The sequence below is a fragment of the Bubalus kerabau genome, chromosome 4 (genome assembly GCF_029407905.1).
Source record: "Bubalus kerabau isolate K-KA32 ecotype Philippines breed swamp buffalo chromosome 4, PCC_UOA_SB_1v2, whole genome shotgun sequence".
Lineage (NCBI taxonomy): Eukaryota > Metazoa > Chordata > Mammalia > Artiodactyla > Bovidae > Bubalus > Bubalus kerabau.
In genome coordinates this window covers 110,833,583-110,860,500 of record NC_073627.1, presented here as the reverse complement: position 1 = coordinate 110,860,500, position 26,918 = coordinate 110,833,583, and the positions used below count along the sequence as shown (strand labels likewise).

Below are 26,918 nucleotides of genomic sequence, written 5' to 3'. Positions count from 1 at the left end.
AACTCCATTTTCCAGGTGAGGTGCCTAGATAAGACAGTCTTTGAGGTCATTCCCAGCACTGAATCTATGATTTCTAAACAAATCTACAATATTTTATTAGAATGAAAAAATGAGTGATAACTAGAAAAAAATAAAACCATCTTTTTAAAATATTTAATCTTAATGGAAACTATACAAGTATTTTTGATAGAACACCCCCAACACACACACACAAATGCATGCACATACACATACCCCCAATTCTAATTCCAGTCATAGCCAAAACAGATACAAACACTCACAAAGTATCTCCCAACATTGTATTTTATTCTGGCATCTGAGTATTTTATCAATAAAAGAGGACTCAGTGAATGGAAGTTTCCAACTCTGAGTTTCCATGAAAACTAGAGTTTGAAGGAACTAGGTCAAACCAACCCTTCTTTGTTCAAACCAGTATAAACCTGATGTAATCACTGAAACAAACAAAAAGGAACACAAATGCAAACAGCTCTCAAAAGGAAGTGCTCAAGTGTTCTAGACCAGTGTGCCCACAGCAACTCAAAACAGAGAACAGCCTGCCACTGGAAAGCCCCTGAAAAGCCAAAATACTCCCTAACCCCCCTAAAGTTAAAAGCAGGTAAACACAAAGTTCAGAGAACAAAAACAAGTGAGAAACATTTAGGACAAAAAGAGAAACTTTGAGAGAACCAGCTCGGAACCTAAACAGCTTATTGGTTGCCAGAGTAACCCTACTGTTCAAAAATAAGTATGTCTTGAGCCCACTGGTCCTGGGGAGAGACCCCTGTCCTCACAGAACTGACTGACCATCTACTGGGGGTCACAGGAGAGGTTCACCCAGCAAAGCACTCAGGCTGCTCTCAGACTGAGGAGCCAGTACTCAAAGGTTGGGACCCAGTGAGGGGCATGGAGGAGGGGCCACTCAATCAGAGTGGTTCAGGAAGGTATCTCTCTCTCAAAATGACTGCTGAGCTGAGACCCAGAAGAGGAGGTAGCTAAGCAAACAGCTCGGGGCAGATGGTCCTAGTCTCTGAAGGACAGCCTGGCTGTGCCAGGGTCAGAAGGCGCCTCTGTAGGTAGAGTGTGGGATGTGGAGGTGGTAGGGCTGTAACTCGGACCAGCTCAGCTGAGGTCTGTGATGAAAACACATGGGCACTTCTGGTTTCTCTAATGAACACAGCCTCCCACTCAAATCATCCAACCGCAGATTCCCTAAACTCACAAAGGGCAATGCTTGTGTGGTTAAAAAAAAAAAAAGTATCCACTGAGGGTCGGGGTAGGGTGGCAGAGCCACCCCATGGTGTCACTAGAGTATCCTCTCTGTTCAGAAAAGAAAACTAGACACTGGAAAGTCAAGTGGCTTGCACAGGGTGTCACTACTCTTCCACAGAAGAGCTAGGACTCAAACTAGGAGTATCTGACTGGCACATCAGTTTTTTCCATTTTGCTTTTTTACATAACAAAATCATTTGGCACAGGTTATAATGATATACAATTAAGATTCACACAGACTGTTTTTTTCCTTTATTATACTGAGTAAGGCTCAATGGGCTTCCCTCGTGACTCAAGATGGTAAAGAATCTACCTGCAATGAAGGAGACCAAGGTTTGATTCCTGCATTGGGAAGATCCCCTGGAGAAGGGAATGGCAACCCACTCCAGTATTCTTGCCTGGAGGATTCCATGGACAGAGGAGCCTGGTGGGCTACAGTCCATGTCTAACTTGCAAAGAGTTAGACACAACTGATTAACACATACATAAGGCTCAAATGACCTACTGATACACTCAGGAAGTCTTCCTTTGCACAATTCCTGTCAATTAACTTATCTTCTTTATAAACTGATGTTAATTAACACTTCAAAATAATCACTAAATGGCCTTCTAAATATTCTTAACAGTCAAAACACAGAAGCTCAAATGTCCAACAGACTCAACAACCAAAGGTAATACAGAAATATGACAAAAAGCTACTGAGCAATTCTAACTGATAGGCATATGAAATCCTTGCTCAGGAAAACATAATAGCTACTGATATGAACTTAATTTAATATTAAACAGAAAAAGCAGGCACAACATGATATGCACAAACTAGTTATAACTTTGTCACAAAGTTCATATACTTATCAACAAAGATGAGAAATACATTTTTAATGGGGTTATTTTCAGTTAAAATTGCTTGAGCTCACAGAATAAATTCACAAGGCACCTTTCCACAAGAAAACAGTGTTAAAGAAATGTTTTAAAAGGTGGACTTTCTTAATATCTATCTAGAACAAGCAGTCACTCTCCTCACCATTTGAAATTTTAAAAGTACAAATAGCATTAGATTAGATAGTTTTCTGCTTTTAATTTATTTAAATACTTGAGGGTCACTGAGCATTTCAATAATGACCCAATGGAAAAGGACAGTGCAAAGATGACGCATATACTGAAATACTAGCATAAACACTGAACACCGTCAAACATTTTTCTGCAGAGACTGTAACCTAGAGAGTTGTTGCAAAACAAACCCCAGCACATGCCATAAGATTCATCCAAAGCCTCCTTTTCTCCTATCCTGCTGTCTAATATATTAAAATACTGCATCAGTAATTTGTTCCTTCCGGAAATATTAGCAAAGAGATGTGAAATGTTATAAAATGTTGCCTGCATTGTCTTCTGGGTCTGAAAACTCTCCAGGTTAGTTTTTCAAGACCATCAACACAGTACCAGTATTCTCATTGTATTTTAAAATGTGCTTCTCCTCCTTGTATGTAAGGATTTAACTAGTTTTACATTTGTTACCCATCACCTTCTAACAGTAGTCTGAAGGACAGTCTGGCTGTATTAAGTATATTTACTGAATGAGTTTAGAAAATCATTTAACCCTATTTTGAAATGGATGGGAGAAAAATAAGAAGAGATGCTATACAGAAAAAATAATTTTAAATTATACTTCATATCAAATTCCTAGATTCTCCCTCATCCTTGTACGTTAGCCTCTCTGCGCATTTGTCTATTTTTTATAACATTTACTGATCAAAAGGACACAGCAAATAAAAACAAAGGATGAACTGTACACTTTAAAATGGTTCATTTTATACTATGTGAGTTTTACCCCAATACCTTAAAAGAGGACAAAGTCTACTGCCATGAAAATGTATGTGATAAAATAAATATAATAGATATGATAAAGAGAGAATATAGGGAATCTAAGCAAGGAATTTCTGAGATTATCCAACCAAAACATTATAACAATAAAAAATAATGTATTCATGATTGAAGCTGAGATTTCCTTTAAAAGAATGAGAAAGAAAAAGAATGTGGAGAACCTCCTCAAGACTGGCTAAGAGTTGATAATTGTTGAAGTTGAATGACCAGTACAGGGAGTCCTTATATCATTCCCTCCACTTCTGTGTATGTTCAAAATGTTCAGAGTAAGCCGTTTAGTTTTGCTTTGCTTTGTGTTTGTTATATCTTTACAATAGAGCTAATCCTGGAACTTGAAACACACGTATAGCAAAATTATCATCTCACTTTACTGTTATGAGAACATCTGGATAACAGTGTCCATTGTTAACTTATTTTTTTAAGGAACAAGAAAGCTTTAGCATTTCAACAATTTGTTTCTATAGACTTCATAAATTGCACATTTTACAAAGGGTAAAAATTTATAAGATCAGTACATACCAGGAGTATCATAGGTCGCTTCCATGTTGTTAATCCTATGATTCCAGAGAGTATCACCTACAAGGATAAACAGTATCAGAAATCTAGAAAAGTTCCAATAACTAATCCCCGATCTCTAAAGTATATATTTTTAAAAATACATGAAATTCAAAGGCCTTTACCTCAAACATTTAATATTCCTATTGATTACATGGGCCCTGGTAGACCATCTTGGACTATCTTTCATGTCCATGGTCCTAAAATGTTTTCACTGACTGTATGTTTTTTCTTAAGGTCAGTTAAGAACACACAAACAGAAAGTAGCCTACCTTATAATAAATGAAGGAATCAGTATTTCCCATCCAGGCTTCTGGCCCCCAGTAGCACCTAATGTGTAGCCAAAGTCAGCCTCATAAGAAGAACATCTGGGGCTTCCCTGGTGGCTCAAGGGTAAAGAATCTGCCCATCAATGCAGGGGACAGGGGTTCAATTCCTGGTCTGGGAAGATGCCACATGCCCTGGAACAACTAAGCCCATGCACCACAACTACTGAGCCTGTGCTCTAGAGCCAGTGAGCCGCAACTACTGAAGCCCGCTCACCTGAACCCATGTTCCATAAGAAAAGCCACTACAGTGAGAAGCCTGCACACCTCAACTAGAGAATGGGCCCTGTTCACCACAACTAGAGAACGTCCAAGTGCAGCAACAAGACCCCGTGCAGCCATAAGTAAAAAAATTAAAGTCGTTTTTGTTTAGAAAAGAAGAATGCCCGGCCACAACCCTCCCTTCATTAGGTGGGTACCCATCCTACATGCGTGCGTGCTAAGTCACTTCAGTTGTTTCGACTCTGCAACCGTAGGGACCGCAGCCCTCCAGGCTCCTCTGTCCATGGGATTCTCCAGGCAAGAATACTGGAGCAGGTTGCCATTTCCTTCTCCGAGGATCTTCCCAACTCAGGGATAGAACTCACGTCTCTTAAGTCTCCTGCATTGGCAGGTGGGTTCTGTACCACTAGTGCCACCTGGGAAGCCCATCCTTTATGGGGCAAGTCAATTCCTCAAAATGGTAAACAAGGCCTCTCAGGATCTTCCCCTGCCTACTTCTCAAGCCTGCTTTCCACATATCCCTGGTCCACCCACCACACACCCTCCTTCCAGGCACACTTGTCTTTCCTCAGACTGGCCAGGCTCTAGACATTTTAGGACTTTGTGCTTCTCTTTGCCACTGAAATCTCTCAGCTCCCCTCCACTCTCCTGCCTGAGAACTCCTATGCATTCTGCAAGGCCCCAACTCACAGTCACCTTCTCTGTTAAGCCTTATTAATCTCAACACCCCACCCTCCTAGAAGCCCTCTACACATAATTTTTCTCCCCCCAAAATATCGTATCTTTTTTATCTTGCCCACTGACTGTGAACTCCTGTCTTGTCTCTCTGAATCCCCAGCTCCTAGCACAGCGCTTGTCGCATGACTGGCAATTTGAAAATGTTCTTGAACACTTATTCCACAAAGGGGGCGGGAATACAATGAGAAATATCTCATGTTGTAGAATGATATGTCAGTGAACAACCTAAACATCCTCAGTAAAGAAGAACCAGCATTTTGCCAAAGCGTAAGGTGGAAGCCACCATCAGCCCTTTGAATAACACAGTTCATAAGCAGGTCAGAAAGGATGAGCAAAGTAATTATTCAGCCCAGGGACATTCTGATGCCATCGGAACACATTTATCTTTGTGTATGCAGTAAAATGAATCTCCTGAAGGCAGTTATGAGGATTTTCTTTCAAATGCACTTTTTGCCAAAATCACTCCAATGCACTATTTCACAAGAACTTCTTCTTTAAGGATTACAGGGCTACTTGAAATCCAAAGCTCATAGGCCTGCTCACAACACTCTCAATTCTCCATTTATTGACTGCAGGCAATCATTTCACAACAAACCAGCAGAGGACAAGTCTACCCACTTATATCGAGGACGAGAAATACATATGGGCAGACAGGGGACCACTTCTTTGTATATATCTATGTTTAAACATACTATCAGCAGCCTGTTTTGTGCACTATATACTTTCATCATCTTAAATTCAATAGGATATGTCCTTCCTTTAAATGATTTCTTCCAGGAAACATACTTGGTGGGGCTCGTCTAGACCAGGGGTCCCCAGCCCCTGGGTGAGTACTGGTCTGTGGCCTGTTAGGAACCAGGACACACAGCAGGAGGTTAAGCGGCAGACCAGTGAATGAAGCTTCATCTGTATTTACAGCCACTCCCCACTGCTTGCATTACCGCCAGAGCTCTGCCTCCTGTTAGATCAGGGGTGGCATAATAAATGTAAAGAGCATCAGTCATTCTGAAATTATCCCCTCCCCATCTGTGGGAAAAACTGTCTTCCACAAAGCCAGTTCCTGGTGCCCAAACTGTTGGGGACTGCTGGTCTAGAGGGCCTGGGCTGCTTCTACTTACAACCTGGAACTTGAAATCCATGAGGCCTTGCAGTTCAGGTTCCTTACGTGGATTTTAAGTATACACACACAGGCACAGGGGTGTGATTTTTACCAAAAAAATCATAAAAGACACTCCTCCTCCTCTTCTTTTTCTCTCTCAACAAATACTTCATTGGAAATCACTTCATGCTTACTGGACTAGCTCTTATTCATTTCCATTTAATGGCTACATAATATTCCTTTGTATAGCCAGCACCTAATATATTCAATCATCTGCATATTCATGGGTATTCACTCTTTTTTCAATTTATTACCGTCACTAACAATGTTGCAATAAACATCAAGGACATATATCCTTACAAACAAGTGCTTTTCATTTCTGGGACATTTACAAAAAAGTCCCAGGAGTAGTATTGCTAAAGTTGAAAGGAGCATATGTGTATAAATAAATACATGAATAAATAAAATATTTTGATAGATCGTGACAGAAACAATTTCAAATGAAGGATCTCTGGGACAAAAGAACTAAGCTTTCTTTATTTTTTTCTTTTAGGGAGAACTTAGCACATATGAGCAAGTGAAAGTCAAGTCTCTCAGTCGTGTCTGACTCTTTGCGACCCCATGGACTGTAGCCTACCAGGCTTCTCCATCCATGGGATTTTCCAAGCAAGAATACTGGAGTGGGTTGCCATTTCCTTCTCCAGGAGATCTTCCCAACCCAGGGATTGAACCCAGGTCTCCTGCATTGTAGGCAGATGCTTTATCATCTGAGCCACCAGGGAAGTCCATGTATGAGCAAACTAAATTTAAAACATAATTGTTAAAAAAGTACAAAATGTATTTGACAAATAAGAAATATCAATAATCTCAAAATATATATGACAAAGAAACATTAAGACCTCAGTAGGAAAAAATAAAACCTTATTGAACAATATTAAATAAAGATCCAAATAAATCAAGACCTATACCACATTCATGAGTTGGAAGACAAAATACTTAAAGATATCATTTCCATTTGAATTGTTCTGCAGACTTAGCACACACCCACTTTAAATTTCAGGAGGATTTTTGCAAACAGCACTCTTTATGGATGCTTCAAGAAACTATATTCCAGTCATAGGTGGGGAGTTGTTCAGTCCTGAACCCTGCAACAAAGTCTAACGCCAGCTTCTACTCAGTTTCTCCCTTTCTTTAAGCTTAAGTAAGCCCTAACACATGAGGGGAACTCGGTGACTGATGAGATGGAGAAGGGGAAGCAGAGGAAGTAGGACTGCATAGGTAGAAGCCCCTGGAATGTTGAACAAAAGTGTTGCAGCTGGGGATGAATCCTTTAAGAGCTCAAGACTTAAGAAATGGAGGTTCACATTTTGGGGAAAGGTGTGGAATTCATGATTGGGGAGAGGGGATGGGGACGTGAAAAGGAAGATGCGGTGTATTCAATGCCTCCACTCTCCTCAGGGGCAGCAGCAGCTGGACTTGCATCAGAAGGGACTCAAGAAGGGCCCTAACACTGGCCTTTCATTACACCATAATGCTATTATTTGTTCAATTGTGTTTTACACTCACTTGCAATCTCATGAGGATGTGGATCTCTGAATATTTACTCAAGTATCACTAAAGACTCCTAGGGGCACTCAGTTAGTTATGGCAGGAGTCAATGAGTGAATGAGTGGATAAAGAATAAATGAATGAATGAAGGTCAAAAACAGGAGATCAACTTGCTCAAAGATGACTGTGTAAGCCTAAACACACTTTCACTCCTGTGCTTCTTAAAAGAGTACAGCAACAGTAAAAAGCAACTCCATTAGCATTCTTTCTGCCCAGTGCAAGATACAACATGCTCTGAAAATAGGGAAGAACCTATCTTCTAATATCAAGTTATCTCTATATTATTATAATGAGATTATTATAATGAGATTTATTACAAGTTTGGTTTCACTCACTTGAAACCCATTCCTTGTAGCTCATAGGGAAAAGCAGAGGCCTTTCTTTTTTTCTAATATTGTAAAGAAGGATATTGAGATACTCCAGGAAAGAATCATTGTTATCCACCATATATTGTGAATGTACCTGAACTTTTCAGTTTAAAAATCAAATCATTAAAGTCAAAAGCATGTATTAATAATTCTACTACCCTATTCTTCTGTGTTAATCCATTAACACATGGATACATACTCAGTCACTTCAGTCACGTCTTTACAACCCCACGGACTGTAGCTCACCAGGCTCTTCTGTCCATGGAATTACCTGGCAAGAATACTGGAGTGGGTTGCCATTTCCTGCTCCAGGAATCCAGTAACATGCTGTAGTGCAAAAATGTTCTGAATTCTGAATTGTTCATCAAAAGTTGCTGTATCTAAATACAGAGTTAAAAAGAGTCATGTTATAGACATCCCATATTTACCTTGTAAAAACACACACAATATTCACACCTCTTAATAACCTATCTTGCCCTATAGCTTTTACATTGGGAATTTTTTTTAATGTATATGTGCTGTATCATTCTTTATCTGCCCAGGGCAACTCAGTAAAAGATCTGACAAAGTGGACAACTGGGTATTTCTTGTGCATGCTTGTTGGTTACCACAATATCCCACAGAACAAAACACAAAAACTAACTAGTCTGTTCACCTTACCTTAATTAAATATTATCCTTATGTTTAAAAAACATCGACAGAAGTTCTAGTATGTACCAGGCCTGGTGCTAGTGCTCAGCAACAAAGCATTTTCCTAAATGTTCTCTAATTATACTTTAACAAAATCAACTCTGAGGCAAGAATCATCTCACTCATTTTTATAGATGAGTAACTGAGGCTGAGAGGCTGAACATTTGCTCAAGAACTTATGACTCTGCTGTTGTGTAAAATAAAGGACCAAAGAAAATGAAATTCATCTCAAAGGTTATACTTTAAAAAACTGCTGCAATATTAAAGTAGTACTTGATGACCATGATAGAAAAAATGTATTTACTATTGTTTGGTAGAGATTTTAGAATTTTTGTGTTAGTTTCCCCTTTGAACCATTCATTTTTTACATTTTGTCATTGTAAAACTTTTTAAAGATTAACCTTAAGCTTCACCAATGTCTGTGTCTTTATAAGGAACTGGAATCTTGCCAAAGAATCACAGAATCAAGGGAGGGGTGACCATGAGCTCAGGTCAGTGACTTCAACACAGAGACATGAATGATGATAAATGCCATTAGGGTCCCCAGAGAAGAACAAAAAATAGTAACTAATTCTCTACCACTTGCCTGAAATATCTCCCAAGGATCATACATGGCATTAGGGTCAGGAATTTTGGTTTTTGAGGGAGACAGAAAACAATGCAATTCTCTCTACTCTTTCATTAACCTAAAAGTGTGGTAGGCTGGTCTCTGTAATCCCAGTGGGATCTAAGTAATATTAACTAACTATGCCTCCAAACCGGGAGCCAAGACAGCACGGACTGAACACGGACATTCAAATCCTCCCTGTGCCACCCACCTGGGTCAAACTTCAGTATGTTTTTAAAGTGTCTAATCTCTTAGCTTCATGAACTTCAGGAATAATAATAGATTGAGTCATTAGTCAAGGACATCATCAAGGAAACAGATGATCGTAGAGTGCCCCCCAAAAATAAGCACATTAAAAACACTCCCTTCAAGTTGCTGAAAGTTAAGAATGTAAAGTATGGGGAAAGAGTCTTTATAGGACTTGCTAATTCTCAAATATATATTACAACAGGTAAAATACGCCTTCACGGTTCAGACAAGTGAAGGAAGCCTCCAAATCTCAGGCTCAAGGTGAGACTAGTTACAGGAGTATACATGGAAAAATATTCTTGAACTACAGTGTGTTTAACAAAATGGTCCTTTCAAATGAATCTGTTGCTGTTATTTAGTCCCTCAATCATGTCCAGCTCTTTGCAATCCCATGGAACACAGACCGTCGGGTTCCTCTGTCCATGGGATTTTCCAGGCAATAATAGTGGAATAGGTTGCCTTTTCCTTCTCCAGGGGATCTTCCTGACCCAGGGATTGAACCCAGGTCTCCTGAATTGCAGGCAGATTCTTCACCATCTGAGCCAACAGGAAAGCCACCAGAGAAGCCTCAGATGAATATATTTGTCTCTTAATTTTATATCAAATATATGAGCAAAACTTTTATTGAAGCCAAAAGATTTGCTGATTTAGTTACTATAGCAGACTCAGGCATATAATGGTTATTCAAAACTCAAAATAGGAGGATATCTTTCTACTGTGTTCTTATGTGGGTTTGAAGTAACCTTAGACTTAAGTTGGCACTCGGAGAAGGCAATGGCACCCCACTCCAGTACTCTTGCTTGGAAAATCCCATGGACAGAGGAGCCTGTTAGGCTGCAATCCATGGGGTTGCTAAGAGTCAGACACGACTGAGCAACTTCACTTTCACTTTTCACTTTCATGCATTGGAGAAGGAAATGGCAGCCCACTCCAGTGTTCTTGCCTGGAGAATCCCAGGGACGGGGGAGCCTGGTGGGCTGCCGTCTATGGGGTCACACAGAGTTGGACACGACTGAAGTGACTTAGCATAGCACATAAGTTGGCACTGCCACTCAACTACCTACTTTCATAGGCCAGTCAAAATTCTGAGTGATAAATAAAACATTATAGCCATACAATGGATTCTCATTTGGTTATAAACAGGAATGAAGTACTGATACATGCCACAACATGGATGAACCTTGAAAATGTTATACCAAGTGAAAGAAGCCAGGCACAAATGACTCCATTTATATAAAAGGTCCAGAATAACAAATCCATAGAGACAGAAAGTAAGTAGTTGCTTGCTGATAAGGGAGTAAGGGAGAGATGGGGTGTGACTGCTAATGGGTACAGGTTTTCTTTTGGGAAGTGATGAAAATTTTCTGAAATTGATCGTGGGGGTGGTTGCAAAACTGTAATTTAATAAAATTCATTGAATTGCACACTTTAAATGGGTGATTTAAGTAGATTTAAATGGAATGTGAATTATATCTCAACAAAAGTGTTCATTAAAAAAAATTCTGCAAGCTTCAAGTCATAATTTTTTAAAGTTTTCATAAAAACTTTAGCTGTAATTAAATTAGTTACAATGTGCTATCAAGCCCTTCCCCTTTAACTATTAAGTCTCTTTCTTTTAGAAATACATTGTGAAATAGTTAATGTTGAAATTACAATGATGGAGATTTGCCTTAAAATAATCCAGTGGGTGTTACAAAGGGAGAATGAGTCTGAGTATACAGTGATCGTGTAAGTGTTGATAACTACTAAAGTTGGGTAATGGGTCACTGGTGGAGGGTGGTCATTATACTATTCTTTCGACGTGTGTTGAAATTTAAAATTTTCACAATAAAATAGTAAAGTGGAGTGAGGTTCTTAAGACTTCCTGGTCACTTCTATGCTATCTCTCTAGTCCACTTAGATTTTCATTTTAAAAATACAGATGTATTGAAATACAGACAAAATGATGTGATGTCTGAGGTTTGTTTCACAATAACATGGGAAGTGAATCTGACAGACTTGAGAGCATGCTGAAACTACTTTCTACCCTGCTTGGAAAGCCCATCCTTCTGGAGTTAACAGAACACAGAGGGAACTGCCTGGTGGTCCAGTGGTTAGGACTCCACACTTTCCCTACCAAGGACCTGGGTTCAATCTCTGGTTGGGCAACAAAGATCCCGCAAGCCACCCAGTGCAGGGGAAGAGGAGGACACACAGAGCCAGCAACAGAACCAGGAAGAGGCACAGATAAAACAGTGTGCAGCAAGTGGGTCAGAGGCATATGAAAATTCACTGTACAGTCTTTTAATAAATTTAAATTTTTCCATAAAGAAGAGTTAAAAAAAAAAAAAAAAAAAACCACCTCTCACACACGTAAATTCAAAAGGCATGCTACTGCTGAGACTCTTGTCCTGCAAGAGAGTTATGGGACTTAAGGCCATTCTCAAATCCTATTCTGTTGTTCTGGACATGCAGTATCTGTTGGTTCTGTTGTCACCGCAAATTCTGAAGACAACCTCAGAAACAGCCACAGAAAATAACAGTTGTAAGTCTCATATAGAGTTGGGGGGCACAGGGTGGAAAAAGGACCCTATAGAAGAGACTTAGTTCCAAATCACTGATTCTTTCCCTGCTCTGGTTTGCTGGGTCCTGGGGACAAGAACATGCCCAGCCAGCAGGCCCAAACTAGTAGCCTTTGCCATCTGATGCGTGCATGTGTGCTAAGTTGCTTCAGTCGTGTCCGACTCTTTGTAACCCTATGGACTGTAACCCACCAGGTTCCTCTGTCCATGATATTCTCCAGGCAAGAATACTGAAGTGGTTAGTTAGTTCATCAAATCTAACCATGGCTCAAATGACATCTAAAATGCATTTACCTCTGATATTATTCACAATAGTACACTGATTTAGGGGTTTAATTTTAGGAGAGAAAAAATAGTTTTCAATAATCCTAAACTAGCTATCTTTGACAGGACAAGAGATTATGATTTTACAAAGAGCAAATCCCTAAAATGTATGCAAGAGTCACTTCTGGCCCAGGGTACTTAGAGAAATTAAATGCACCCATCATTTGGCTGAATTTAGTCTGACAAGTGGACTAAGGAGCAAGACAGATCCAACCCCTACCTACCCTGTTGAGAATATTCCTCCTCGTGAAGTTTTAAAGAACTCCCAGAAGCCTGTGGGAGAGCCCAAGGGCAGGGCTAGGAGGGGGGATTTCTTTTATATGTTGCACAGACTGTGAATTCCACCCACCATAGTACAGGCCGTACCACAAGATCATCCAGCATCAGTTTAAGTATAAAAACCAGGCCAGGCTCTACATACCTAATGTTCTTACATTTCTTATTCAAACAATTACTTTCGGTTCAATTCGTTCTCCCTATAATCTTAAAATTCTTTGGTTCCCATGTGGCTCCTTGATAAAGAATCCACCTGCTAATGCAGGAGAATGCAGGAGACCCTGATTGGATCCCTGGGTGGGGAAGATTCCCTGGAGGAGGAAATGGCAACCCACTCCAGTATTCTTGCTTAGGAAATCCCAAGGACAGAGGAACCTGGTGGGCTATAGTCCATGGGGTTGCAAAGAGTCGGACAGGAGTGAGCAACAACCACCACCATATTCTTAAAATTGGTTTTGAAAGTGGGTTTGCGTGGACTTGCAAGGACCACCCAATGTTTTTAGGTATCCTACATTCATTACAGATCTCAGTAAGAACTATAGGCATTGCCAGGCTTTTAGATTTAATTTAGAGAAAGACTGTTTGCTTTACATATTCATCTTCCACAATCACTTCACGAAGACCTGTTTCCAAGTCTCTCAATCCCCAACAAACTTCAAGACACTGATTGCCTTGGAAGCTGTGAAATCTTTTGGAGGCAGGGATGCTCCAGGGCAGCACACTTTTGCCCGACATCAGCCTTCTCTGTTGGAGGCGCCAGTCCCGTAGGACCAGTGGCAGAGCCGCGTAGACATCTCCAAGTTCATCCACATGATGGCTTCATGTTCTCAAGAAATAAATTCTGCCTAGCAGTTTGTTTGGCTCCGGGAACCCAGTGCGGGCCTAGGGCCCTCCTTTAACGACCAAGTACACGGCGAGTTAACACACACCGTTACTACCTCTTGAGCTCGTCCCCCAAACACAGTGGAGTTACTTTACACCAGATACTTCATGTTTACGTTTGCCTCAGTGCAGAATAAAAGAAGTGACGTGCCCCAACCTGTCACTTCATCCATCTCACAAATACCCCTACTGTGTGCCTGGCACTGCTGATAAACTCGTGAACAAAACAGATCGAGAGCCTTGCCCTCCCGGTGCGGACGCTGTCAGCGAAGTAAACACTCAATGGCTGAAAAAAGTTTACTCATTTTCTTCCCGCTTTTTTTTTTTTTTTTGCCACCGACCCCCATCCTTCCAATCTCGCCAAGGGCTGGAAATCAAGTTTATCCTATTAGTTTGACAGGAATAACAAAACCCTTTAGTCTACATGAAATAGACACCGTCCAGGTGCAACCCAATTCACCATGGAACTCCACTCTCTTTACGTTTTGTTTGTTTGTTTGTTTTCAGCCTCAACGGCCCAAAACCTTCAACCAGTCTGAGAGGTTCTCCTCCCCAAGTGCAGCCCTGGGACGATCAATCACGAGGCAGTGGAGGGAACCGGCCCAAGATCCCTGCTCCCCGCGGTGAGCGGGGCGCGCGCGCGACACTCACCGAGGAGCCGGCCCAGAACGGGCACGAGTTCTTCACCTGCGGGGAGCTGCTCAGCGACAGCGCCCCAAAGCTGAGTGCCACCATGCAGCAGCCCAGGATCAGCTGCAGCAGACCGAGCGACAACAGCAGGCGAGCGGGCAGCAGCGCGGAGCCCGGAGCCCCGGCCGCGGCGGCGGCCCGGCGAGAGGAGAGCGCAGGAGGCGCGGCCAGCACCCCGGCGGCGGTAGCCCCGCAGCGAGGCCGCGCCGGGGGCTGCAGCGCAGCCCGGGGCCAGCGCGGCCGTAGTGGGGGCAGCGGCGGCTCCTGGGCGGCGGCGGCCGCGGCGCCCGGGCCCCCGGCCTGCGGCCCGCCGGAGAGCCCGGCCACCGGGCAGCAGGAGCCCGGGAGCACCACAGGCAGGGACATGGACAAGCTGGGAAGGAGCGGCCGTTGGCAGCGGGGAGAGGGCGCGGAGCGGAGTCGCCAGCGCCGCGCTCTGAGCACGCGGGCGGGCTCAGACGCGGAGGGGGCGGGAAGAAAATGCGCACGGCCCAACCACTTGCTGCCGCCGCCTCCGCCGCCGCCGCCGCCGCCGCCGCCGCCCCGGCTCCCGCCGGCCGCATCCACCTGCCAGCCGGCGTGTCGGCCCCCGGCCTCCCGGGCGCGCCCCACTCCCACACCCCGCCCCCTACACCACGCACGCCCTGAGGTTCCGCCGCGCAGCGCCTGCACCCTTTGGGGCCCCGCCAAACCAGCGCTCTCTCCCGGGGCTCCAGAAGAGGTGCCCCAATTTTAAAACAGGTTCCCTCAGGCTAGGAGGGAACTGCGGTCTGGGCGCGGAGATACCGACAGCCAACAAGCTGGGGCGCGACAGGAGGGCCGCAGGAGCACTGGGGACCCTCGCCCCTTTCCGGTCCAGCCGTGAGCGCGACACTGGCGACCTTTCATACGAAGGCAGCCCGGCTTTAAACTTTTCCCCCGCCTAGAGGAAGGATGGCAGGAAGAGAGCTGTGGGTAACTTGGTGGGAAAAGTCTAAGCCTCAGGGTTTCAGGAAAGGACGACGCAGAGCAAAGTCACCGTTCGCGTGGGGCTTCCCGGCGCTGACTGCTCTGCAGCCCCTCCGCCCGGGAAGTTGGGAGGTGGGGAATGAGGGGTAGGGGTGCCTTCCTGGCACCGACGTAGGAGTAGGCAGGAGGCCAAAGTTTCCTTGGAAGTATCTGGCATCCAGAAAGAGAACCAACGGCCTGGAGCGTTGGCAAGGGTTACATACACTCTGTGGCCATCTCACCTTGACTCCTGAGCTGTATTAGGCATCATCTGGTAGAACATAGAATCCCAGACTTTCAAAGAAATGGCCTCATAAAATTCTAATCTGTTTTTGGTAATTTATAAAATATATTTAGAACTTAAAAAGAAATGATTTGCCTTTGTAAAATTTTATTTCCTAATGGTAGGAATTCTTATGTGTTGAAAGTGTTCTTATACATAAAATGATTATAATAGAATTTTTCCAGGTTAAGAACCAGAGCACTGTCACTCTGCAGAAAGTCAGTCTCAGTATTAGGTGAGTAATAAGGGGAGGGTATTTTATATCCTCCTGCCTACCAAACCAAAGGAAACGTGTATCCGTTTTTATGCTCTGCTTACAAAGGCTGTATTTATTTTGTTCATTACTTACTGCAACTCACAATGGAATGCACTGCCAATGTGCATGTGTGTTTACATGTACACTTTTTGAATTATTAAAGCACCTGTGATTAATAGTCTCAAGGACTTCTTTTACAAACTCCTTTTGGAAATAAACTTCAAATCCTGGAAAGAAAAAAAGGAGTTGTCTTTTAAAATAAACGTTTGAAGTATGTGATTTCATGCACTTTAAAACATCGTATGGTAGGTATTCTTAAATTGCAAGTAATGTTAGATTGAAAGTTTCTCGTGTGCCAGATTATACATTTTAATTTATGCACAAGCTTAAAGGTATTCAGTTTTTAACATTCTACTATATTGTGTAATGTAAAAAAGTTTAATTGAGTCTTGAGAAACTCTGTCAGCTAATAAGTTTATTCCGCTGGTCAGTCTCTGACACCCGAAATGAAACATACTGTCAAAAATGTATTCTTTGGGTCTGTGTAGGTTGGTGCCAGAAATCAGATATCCTCCTTTCCTTTGGATGTTTAATGGCTGAAAAGGGAGAGCTCCAGGAGAGCTGGTAACGGTCTGTTTCTTGGTGTGGATGCCAGTTCCATGGGTGAGACTCATTCTGAGAAAATTTCATGGTGTTGTACTTTGTGCAGTACTCTGTTTTTTATATTTAAATATTTTCAAATCTTTCTACATACTTTACCCTTAAATTTTTGTCTGTTTCCTTATATAGAAACAGATGACAGCAAAGGTAACTAAAATCCATAGATAGTTTATCCAATAGCTTCACGTATTTTTTCAGGCCACTAAACCTTTTCCTAAGCTGCTAATTAAGAGTTGTTGCACAGAAATTTTCTTTTATGTTGTTGTTATTGGTCATATTTATAGCTGTGAGATTCTTTTCCATCAACCCAAATCCATGAAACTTTGCCCCAACTTTCAAGATTATGCCAAATAGCACTCTTGGGTATTTGAACTTTGGGTTTTATAACTCAAGATTGATTCTTTGCATCCCCCCAAACAACTGGTTACAGTAAGTCCTAAGTTATACCTGATCAGGCTGAGTTGTATGTTACTAAATTCTTATAGGATGATTCAGAGTCACTGACTTCATGTTGGCTTAAAAATAGTTAAGTGAGGATTTTGGAAAACAGGCAATTCCTCAAAAGTTAAAGAATTATCATTTGACCCAATAATTCCATTCCTCGGTATATACCCAAGAGAAGTGAAAACATGTGTCCATATAAAACCTTATACACAAATAGCATTATTCACAATAGCCCAAAAGGTAGAAGCAACCCAAGTGTGGGTGAATGGATAAATGAAATCCGACATTATGGATGAATAGATAAACAAAATGCAGGAGAGCCATACAATGGGATATTTTCAACAATATAAAGGGATGAAGTACTGGTTCATGCTACAACATGAACGAACCTTGAAAACATGCTAAGTGAAAGAAGATAGTCCCACAAGATCATATATAATGTGATTCCATTCATATGAAATCTCGACAGCAGACAAATCCATAGAGACAGAAAGTAGATTAATGATTGCTTAGGAATTGGAATGGGGGGAGTAGTTAGAAGATTGAATGGGGGTTTAAAGCTAAAAGTTCAGGTGACTTTTTGAAGTGAAAAGATCTTTTGAAGTCTATTTTGGTGATGATTGCACAACCTTGTGAATATACTAAAAACCAATGAATCGAACACTAAATGGGGGAACTGTATCAATAAATATTACAGGTGAATCTATCATTATCTCTTAATAAAGCCCTTACTGAGACATATTAAAAATAAGTAAAATAAAGACAAACATGTCGAAAATGTGACCAGGCATTTCGTTAACGTGGGCGAAAATGCAAGGAAACAGTGGTTGTAGTATATTGTTGGGTGGAACCCAGCTGCCAGCTTTCCTCAATATTAAAGCCAAATTCCAAGGAGAAATTTACATCAACTCCTCCCTTCCACATACCTCATTTTCCACTTCCCATACTCAAAGCCTTTTCTGCCCAGAAATTCAAATTCTTTCACTCAGGTTACACTGGACACCTTTATACAAACTCCTCAGTGCTTCCCACCATTTCTCAGAAGCCCCAACCTGTCAGCTAATTAGAGTGCTAGGAGAAACATGTTCCCTGGCAACCTGCCTCCAGTACTTAACATTTTACGAGGAGAAAAGCTTCTCTGAAGAAGGCAGAGTGGAATCCAGAAGTCCTCCTTTAATTTGGTGTCTCTGGAGCAGCTTTGCTAAGTTTGGTTCATGGACTACGGAACCACTTGAAAGGTAGGTTGAAATGCACGTTCATGGACTTCCTTTACACTCACAGAACCTGACAATCTGGAGAGAACTGGCAAATTGCATTTTAACAAATTTAAAAAAAAACATGAATTGATAACAATGATAGTAGTCAGACTCAAGAATCTTTACATGGGCATTTTTATATGGGAGGGGACTAGAAGTAGCTTAATAGTTGGAAGGGATTTGGCTTGAATACAAACTTAGATGTAAGTATGTTGGAGGGAGAGGTTTTGCTGGCCCCCAGCCAGGCATTGCTGCCCAGGTGATTTTTATGCATAGGAAGGACTGAAACCACTGGGTTCTACTGGAAAAAGGGAACCAAATTAGGAGCCAGACATCACAGGTTCTAGTACCTCCTCCACTCAGTGATCTTGAGCAGTTCCAAACTTCTCTAGCCTCTATTGCTTCCAAGGCCTGCGATTTTGAAATTCAGCCATTCTAATCACCATGATTTCTCAGGTGATCAGCATGAGAGCAGAGAGCAAGAAAAGCAGGTGAACTAAGGTGTGGAATAGTTAAACTTTCAGACCTAGAATAAAATGAAAAATGCTTCATTCTAAACTTTAAGACCTGAAGTACCATGGTCTCATGTTTTTCCCTGAGGTACAATTTTGAACAAGGATTGTGTCCAGGAAATTGAGTGGCAACTTGCATTATAAAATTCATTTTGCAAAGAAAGAGCTGTAGAATTTTTTTCTAATTAAGAGATAGAAAGAACAAAAAAAATGGAAGAAAAGAAAGCAACTTGAGCATAGCTGGGCAAACCAGGTACTCTTGTTTTTCTGAAATAATGGTGCAGGTTGGTTGTTAAGGATTTCTAATGCCAGTGTCCCCAAGACAGACTTATCCATTAAACAGAAGGGCTGCAGCCATACTTTTCTCTTTGAAATTAAATACTGAAGAACTTCTTATAATGCAAATCTCACAAAATACAATTCAAGTCAATTGCTCTAAAAATTATTTATGGCTTATAATTTTCTAGGAGAAATAAGCTACACATATATATGTAATAAACTGTGTTTTATAAGTGTGTGTTTATGAGAGAGTATGTGTATATTCGCGTGTGTGCATGTTGTGAAACCTTGTAATCTCAGAGCTTCCTGGTTCAAGTTTCTGTAGACATTAAATCTGTAATTCACCTTTGAGCACTTTTGAAGAAATCTCTTGAACAAATCTTTTACTTATGCCAAATGTGAAGCCTAGAAGATGTTTAGGAAAAACCTGGAGGATAACAAGAGAGACTGTCCTTGCCTGGTGTGAGCAGAATTCTCACCCTCCACTAAGGGGCTCTTGGTCTGAAGTGCTTGTCAGATCACCAAGGGAGCTTAAAAATATATACAACTTCTCCTTCATTTATTCCACTCATCCCATACCCCCCATACCCTCTGGCAACCACCTCTGAATAGGCAAGGAGATTAAGAGGTACACATTCCCAGTTAGAAAATAAATAAGTCACAGGGACACAGTATACAGCACAGGGAATAGTCAATAATATTGTGCTAACTTTGTATGGTGACAGATGATAACCAGACTGACCATGGTGATCATTTTATAATGTATAAAAATATTGAATCTCTGTTGTACATTTGAAACTAATATGTTATTTATACTTCAATAAGAAAAAAATAATTTGATATATATGTGTGTATATATATAATTTCTAAGCCTCCAGTTGCGAAGATACTGATTTATAAGGTTTTGGTAAGGTCCACACATACTATATTTAGTAAAAGTTCCCCAGAAGTTGGAGATGCCCTCAAAAGCTATGTCTCAGAGACCAATATACCTGTATGTGTGTGTGTATGGCATGTGTACGTGTACACATATTCTTCTTTTTAGCAACTATTTACAGAAGATAAAACCTTGGGCCCTCAAAGACAGTAAGAGGATGGGTGTCTCTGCCTGTCAAACTAGAAGAGAGACCATGAGGGGGATTTGGCCCGGGCTTAGCGCAGCCCATGTGGACTGAGCTGTAGATGTCCCTGTGTATACATTTGGGAAATTTACAGATTCTATGGATTTAAAATCTTAGCCACTGACGTACTGAAGACCACTTAGTCACCCAGGAAGAAAGAGGTGGGGTCTCCCCTGCAGGGAGAGGGCATGACTGCTGCCAGCCCTCCAGGAGAGGTGGTACCTGGGACAGGAACTGAGAGCAACGTGGAGCTCAAGATACAGGAAGAAGAGCAACCCTGTTCTCTCTCTGAGCCTCCTTGTAACACTAGCTACCAGTCTTCATGTTCTGCTATGACCAGATTTGCGTGCATTATTTCTAATACATCTCTGTGAGGTAGCTCCTTGGCTGAACTGGGCTGGAAATGAAGAGAAAGAAGCAAAAGAAAAATCATTCACCTTTGAGCCTCTTTTGCTCATAGTCACTATCTGTCTTTCAACAGTCCAGAGCACAAAATAAATTGCTCTCCATGAAATGGTGCGGTACTAAATCATTCTCCCACCTCTTCTGATCTCATGGGTTGCTCTTGATAACAGGTGTGAGTTCTGTGCATTCAACTGTGTGCTTGCACATCTTGTTCTGATTATATAAATAAGTATCTTGACATATAGGGCTTCCCTGTTGGTTCATCAATAAAGAATCCACTTGCCAATGCAGGAGATGCAAGTTAGATCTCTGGGTCAAGAAGATCCCCTGGAGAAGAAAATGGCAACCCACTCCAGTATTCTTGGCCTAGGAAATCCCATGAACAGAGGAGCCTGGAAGGCTACAGTCCAGGGAGGTTGCAAAAAGTCAGACATGACTTAGCGACTGAATAACAACAATAACATTTTTTTTTTTTTTCATCTACACAGTGTTTTTATTTTTATTCAACTATAAGCAAACAGCAAAATTAACACAATATTCACCAACTCCAGACCGGTTTTCTTTTTTAAACCAAAGTGTGATCAATTTAACAAGCACAGACTTTCAGATTCTGATAACCTCTTACCCAGCCCTGCTGCTCATCTAGATGGCCAGGCTTTAACAGCAAAGCAATTTCTTCTACGGAGCTTTTTCCAGTATTGCTCTTTAAAGGAGCCACAGTGGGACACTGACACGCAGTAACCAGCCTGAGACGTTGGGGGTTAGTGGACATGCTGGCCCCTGGTTGTCTTGGTGAGACAGAGCCGTGAAAACACATGCCAGTAGGTACCTTCACACACAATTCTGTGCTCAGGCTCACAAAGGCGGAGACAGTCAATCTCTTTTTTGTTTTCAACTTCCCTTAAAGACTCTTTGAAGTTCTGTTCTAATACTGCAGACCTGGTCTTTTTACCAGAATTTTTTTCTTCTTTAAAGTCTGGGTTGTTGTTCGTCTATTAACATTTGGATAAACTGCATCACAGTACCAAAGAATCCCCCACCAAAACGGAGTTCAAATTTGATCAAAACATAACCCCCCTAAAATTATACAATACAGGAAGAAGAAAAGAAAAGTCACCCTAAATCTAAATCTGACCACTCAGGGCTTAGGCAGAGAGATGGGGGAAAATCTACATGCATCACTAAACTGAAACACTGTTTGGGAACTCTGGGACGGTGTCCATCTCCTCTACTTCCCAGACAGCTGCTTGTAGAGCTTGGGCACATAATCATCCCATTCGGCCTGGTAACACGTGCCGGCCACTGGGGCCCCAAGCTCGTACTTTTTGCGGAAAGAGGCCACCTTGAATTTGCCACGGTGGTCTCCAGATCGGTTGCTGAGAATGGGCTCATCACACTTCAGTGGTCCTTCCTGCTCGTAAACCAGCCAGAGGTAGCGGTGCAGGCCTGTGCCCTTGGGAGGCCCAGAGCCCACATAATCGGAGAGAACCGTGCCACTGCTGATGTTGTTGCCCTTCATGTTGACCACAAGGAAATGGTGCCATTCCCTGTATTTGGGGTCCTTCCTGCTGGGAGCATCCGGATCTGTCAAGACCAAGGTGTACAATTTACCTGGATCAAGGCCATCCCATGTAATGCTGGTGGGCCGGTTTTTAACCTGGGTGGGTGTCAGCACTTTGCCCAGTTCGTCAACCTCTGCCCCGCCATATTTGACCTGCAGCGGGTGCTGCGGCCGCTCATCCACTTCCTGCAGGCTCAGAGGCCCGGACCACTTGCTGAGGTCCACCGGCATCGCGGAGCCGAGTGGGTCAGACAGCAGAGAAAGCGGCTTGTGATCTCACAGCAGTCTGCACACTATCAACAATAACATTTTGACATATATCAGTCTTTTATCCCAGGCTCATTTTTACTTTTGGGCTTTTAAATGTGCTGTTCCCCCTGCCAAAAATACTGTTCTATGCTTACCTCCTTGAGGCCCAACTTACATACACACATTCTCCCAGGATACCCCTACTCATCCCTAGGTTACAGATTGGAGCTTCTTTGCTCCAAAAAGTTGTCCTTGACGTTCCCACAAGGCCACCTCCCCCACAGAGGCCAGGTAGAGTGAACCTGCTTTGTGCTTCATTTTGCTCCCACTTCACACCATTTTTTTGTTAGGGGAAGCACACTGATTGAAACTGCCCGCGCTGGCCAGGCACCATAGTAACCATTTGCATGAGTTGTTTTATGACAGGAGATCCTGATAAAGAATAACTAAGCCACCACCAACAGGAAGAGTTCAGGAAAGGTCGAAAGGAGACACCGCGTGTCTGTCCACTTCCCAGAATCCCTCTCGCTAGCATTCATCTTGGCTGAGCGATGCGTGCACCATCAGGAAAGAATCTGAATTAGAGTGATTGGCCAAAGACCACCCGGAAACTAATCCCATCACCATAAAACCCGAGACTGCGAGCCACATGGCAGAGCAGTTCTCCTGGGCTCCCTTACCCTACTGCTCTCCACCCGGGTGCCCTTTCCCAATAAAATCTCTTGCTTTGTCAGCACATGTGTCTCCTCGGACAATTCATTTCTGAGTGTTAGACAAGAGCCCAGTTTCGGACCCTGGAAGGGGTCCCCCTTCCTGCAACATTGTGACTGCCTGATTTCTTGTCTAGATTCCTATCTAGACTCTGCATGTGGGAGGGTGGGGGTGGTGCATTAGAGGTGGAGGTGTGGGGGAAGGCACATAATAAAAGAAACTTCAGAGACACTGGAATGCTCTACATCTCGATATGAGTGATAGAGTCTCAGATATATACATGCATAAAAATTCATCAAGCTGTGCATTTAAGATTTGTGTGTATCTCTGTATTATAACCACCACCACCACAGCAAGGTCAGGATACATGAAAAAACTGCGTACTCACTCATTTTAAAACTAAACATTAAACCTTAATTAAAATTTTAAAAACAACAATCTGATCTCCCAAGAGGGCTTGCTCTAGATCACTCGCTCAACAGAAGAACCAGTCTCCTGCTTCCCACCTCAGAGCTGTTTCTATTATGCTACATGGAGGTACTGAGTCAGTATCATATACATGGGGGACACAAGTTCTGTTTTAACCTGGGCAACACAGTGACTCTGGGTTTATATAGCAATCCTTAAGCCTGGACACGTTATGTGGTATGAAGACTCTGAGGACACCCCTGATGACTCAGAGGCAGTGTGGTTTGATGAAGGAGCTCTAGATGGCAAATTATTGGCCTCTTTACTAAACCAGGGCCTTTGTGCTTTTTTTGTTCTATCTGGAATGCTCTTCTCCCAGGTATGTCTTGTCCCCTATTTCATTCACTTTTTAGAGAAATCACTCCTGACTTTCTTATCAAATGTGGCACTTTCCCACCTCCTTCATTCTCTATCCTCATATTCTAGATTTCTTCATGGTACTTATCACCATCTGACATTACATTGTATATTGTTTCCATGGCAATACAACAAATATAAGCTTCATGAGGCCAGGGACTTTGTGTGGAATAAGCCTATATTCTCTCTTAGAGCAGTGCCTGATAAATATGAATCAATAAAGTTTTATTGAATACACAAATGATCTTTGTTTTTTCTCTCACTTGCTGTGTGATCTTAGACAATTATGTCACCTCAGTGCGCTTCAGTCTTTTCCATTAATGGGGAGTGGGATAGTGGGTGGGAAGGGAGGTGTTTAGACTGGATTGTGTGCATGGTTCTTTCCAGTTCTGACATATAATTCTATATGCCAGCATGTAAAATGCTGTCTTCTCCAAGTGCCTTGGTCTCCTTTAAAGAAGAATATTCTGATTATGAATCATCTCAATGTGAAAGTACAAAGAAAGGTGTGTTTGTATCTGTGTGTGTGTAAATGAAGCTGAAAGACAAGCCAGGGCCCCACAGCCCTGGTGTCAGGCTACTTGCCACCCACATATCAGGTGTCCCACTCATGGTGGCTATGTTACATGTCAGCCTCAGAGCTTAGCCCCAGCGAGCAGAAGCTGTACCCCTCTTGAACTCACAGGTTCTACAGCTTAGAATGTGCCTAAGGATGAGCGTGGCTATGACAGACCTCTGAGGGGTCTAATGTAACTAACAAGCAAACCATCTTTGCTGGGATTGAGTGGGTGAGTGGAGACTTAAAGTGGGAGTGAGGTGGGGGTGGGGAATAAAGGGCAGTGGTGCAAGGTTTTCCGTGTTCTTGGAAGTGGTGGATGGATGCAGTCTGGGGGAACCTCTGGGAACCCTGGAGGCCACTGACCATGGGCCTTATAAACAGAGAACCCAAGGGCAGCATGAAGTAGAGGGATGAATGCTGCACTTAACCAGAGTTAAACCTGAAACAGATCCAGGAAGCAGTGGGCTATGGTGCAGTCTTGCAGGATACCAAGAGTCAGAGAGAGTGGGAAGACAGACAATGAATACAGATATGTCTCATGTTTGTGTAAATCTTTCAAATACACCAACAGCCATGCTGGGTACTAAATTTTCACTCTCTAAGAAGAACCTGAGGTTCGGAGATATAGACTGACTTCCCTGAAGACAAACTGCAAAATCAAAGCAAAAACCTAAGCCTTCTGACTTCTATTTCAGTTTCTTTCCCAGTATACCACAGCAATATTTTGGGCACAACATTACTCATGACTCAGAAAACATGGGAGAGGACCCTCAAAGAACTGAATTAAAGAAGCCATCTTCAATTCTGCCTCGCCTCATTTCCAAGGACTTTTCTTTGCTTAACCATGCATTTCCAGTGAGGGCTGCCATGTTCTTGTCTGACTCCGCCCTCAACTGGAGATTGGGTCCGGGGCAGACACCTGATCTGAAGGGGCCCTCCCCGCACCTTACCTTAGGACCACAACTGGCTGGCCCATTTCAATAGAAAGACTTCATCATTGTGATTGCAAGACAGACAAACCCATATGAAGTGTCCATATTACAAAGTAGGATGCTAAGTCACTTCAGTCGTGTCCAACTCTGTGTGACCCCATAGACTGCAGCCCACCAGGCTCCCCCGTCCCTGGAATTCTCCAGGCAAGAACACTGGAGTGGGTTGCCATTTCTGTCTCCAATGCATGAAAGTTAAAAGTGAAAGTGAAGTCGCTCAGTCATGTCCGACCCTCAGTGACCCCATGGACTGCAGCCTACCAGGCTCCTCCATCCATGGGATTTTCCAGGCAAGAGTGCTGGAGTGGAGTGCCATTGCCTTCTCCAAAAAAGTAGGATATTCCTCTAATATTTCCTAAAAAGATGTTTGATCAAATTCAGCATCTAGTTCTCTAGCGAAAAAAGCCAGTTACAAAAAAGTCCCACATACTATGTGAGTCCATTTGCATAAAATGTCCAGACAAGGGAAATTTATACAGAAAGTAGACTAGTCATTGCTTAGGGTTGGGAGGGAATGGAGACAAAGCCAAATGGTATGAGGGTTCTCTTTGAAGTGATGAAATGTTCTAAAATTGACAGGGTGATGGTTGCACGTATCTGTGAACATACTAAAAACCACTGAATGGCACATCTTAAATGGGTGACTTACACTGTATGTGAACAATTATTTCAATCCAGTTGTTTAAAAATCCATTCCTGATTTTTAAATGGTATAACTTCTTAACATTATATCTATCTCCAATCATCATTAAGAGTATTCAAAACACTTTCATTAAATTTATGGAAAAGTTAAGAATGTCCATATCCTCTACTTTCTAGCGAAGCAATGACAAATGTTTGGAAAAAAGAATAATTATGATTTCAAATATATGACCTATACCTAGACAAAGTATGATAACCCTATTTGGAACATGAAAGAAGAAAAGAATCTATCACATTCAAATACCTTTCAAGTTAAATTTTAAAAATTATTTAAATAGCATAGGTTCCCATCAGTGTTGAACTGGATGGAAAAAAAGACATTTTTGTACGCAAAAATCGGGAAGTGCAGATCCAATCAAGTGATCATCTGGGTGGGACTCCTAGATTTTGTGAGCAGACATAGATCCAAGTATTTGGATAAACTGAATCTAGCTAGTGGTCTAAAGGAAAGTGAAAAGTGTTAGTTGCTCAGTCATGTCCAACTCTTTTTGACACCACGGACTGTAGTCCTCCTCCAGGCTCCTCTGTCCACGCAGTTCTCCTGGTAAGAATACTGGAGTGGGTTGCCATTCCCTTCTCCAGGGGATCTTCCCAACTCAGGGATCAAACCTGGGCCCCCTGCATTGCAGGTGAATTCTTTATCATCTGAGCCACCAGGGAAGCAGTGGTCTATATGAGCCACATTTCTCTTTTTAAGTATTGAACTCATAGTGAAAAAAAAAATCCAATTGTTCAAGAGGGAGGGGACATATGTATACCTATGGCTGATTCATGTGG

At 42.3% G+C, this 26,918-nt stretch overlaps 2 protein-coding genes across 2 annotated transcripts in view; both read right to left on the bottom strand.

Moving 5' to 3' along the window:
- Positions 1–14,866, bottom strand: part of ENTREP1 (endosomal transmembrane epsin interactor 1) — a 74,224-nt gene extending 59,358 nt beyond the window's left edge. Inside the window, exons 1-2 of the mRNA XM_055578277.1 lie at positions 14,304–14,866; positions 3,667–3,723 (exon numbers count right to left, since the gene is read on the bottom strand). Of these exons, the coding sequence (XP_055434252.1) occupies positions 3,667–3,723; positions 14,304–14,708 (462 nt within the window). The 5' untranslated portion in view covers positions 14,709–14,866. The remainder of the gene's footprint in view (positions 1–3,666; positions 3,724–14,303) is intronic.
- A 6,142-nt stretch (positions 14,867–21,008) lies between these two features.
- Positions 21,009–22,398, bottom strand: LOC129651572 (phosphatidylethanolamine-binding protein 1-like). The gene has a single exon (XM_055580240.1). It carries the CDS (start codon positions 22,335–22,337, stop codon positions 21,774–21,776), a length of 564 nt encoding a protein of 187 aa, XP_055436215.1. The 5' UTR covers positions 22,338–22,398; the 3' UTR covers positions 21,009–21,773.
- Positions 22,399–26,918: the final 4,520 nt, after the last annotated feature.

Excerpts from the sequence above, each read along its gene's own strand:
- LOC129651572 (XM_055580240.1), bottom strand. The coding sequence starts at position 22,337 with ATGCCGGTGGACCTCAGCAAGTGGTCCGGGCCTCTGAGCCTGCAGGAA.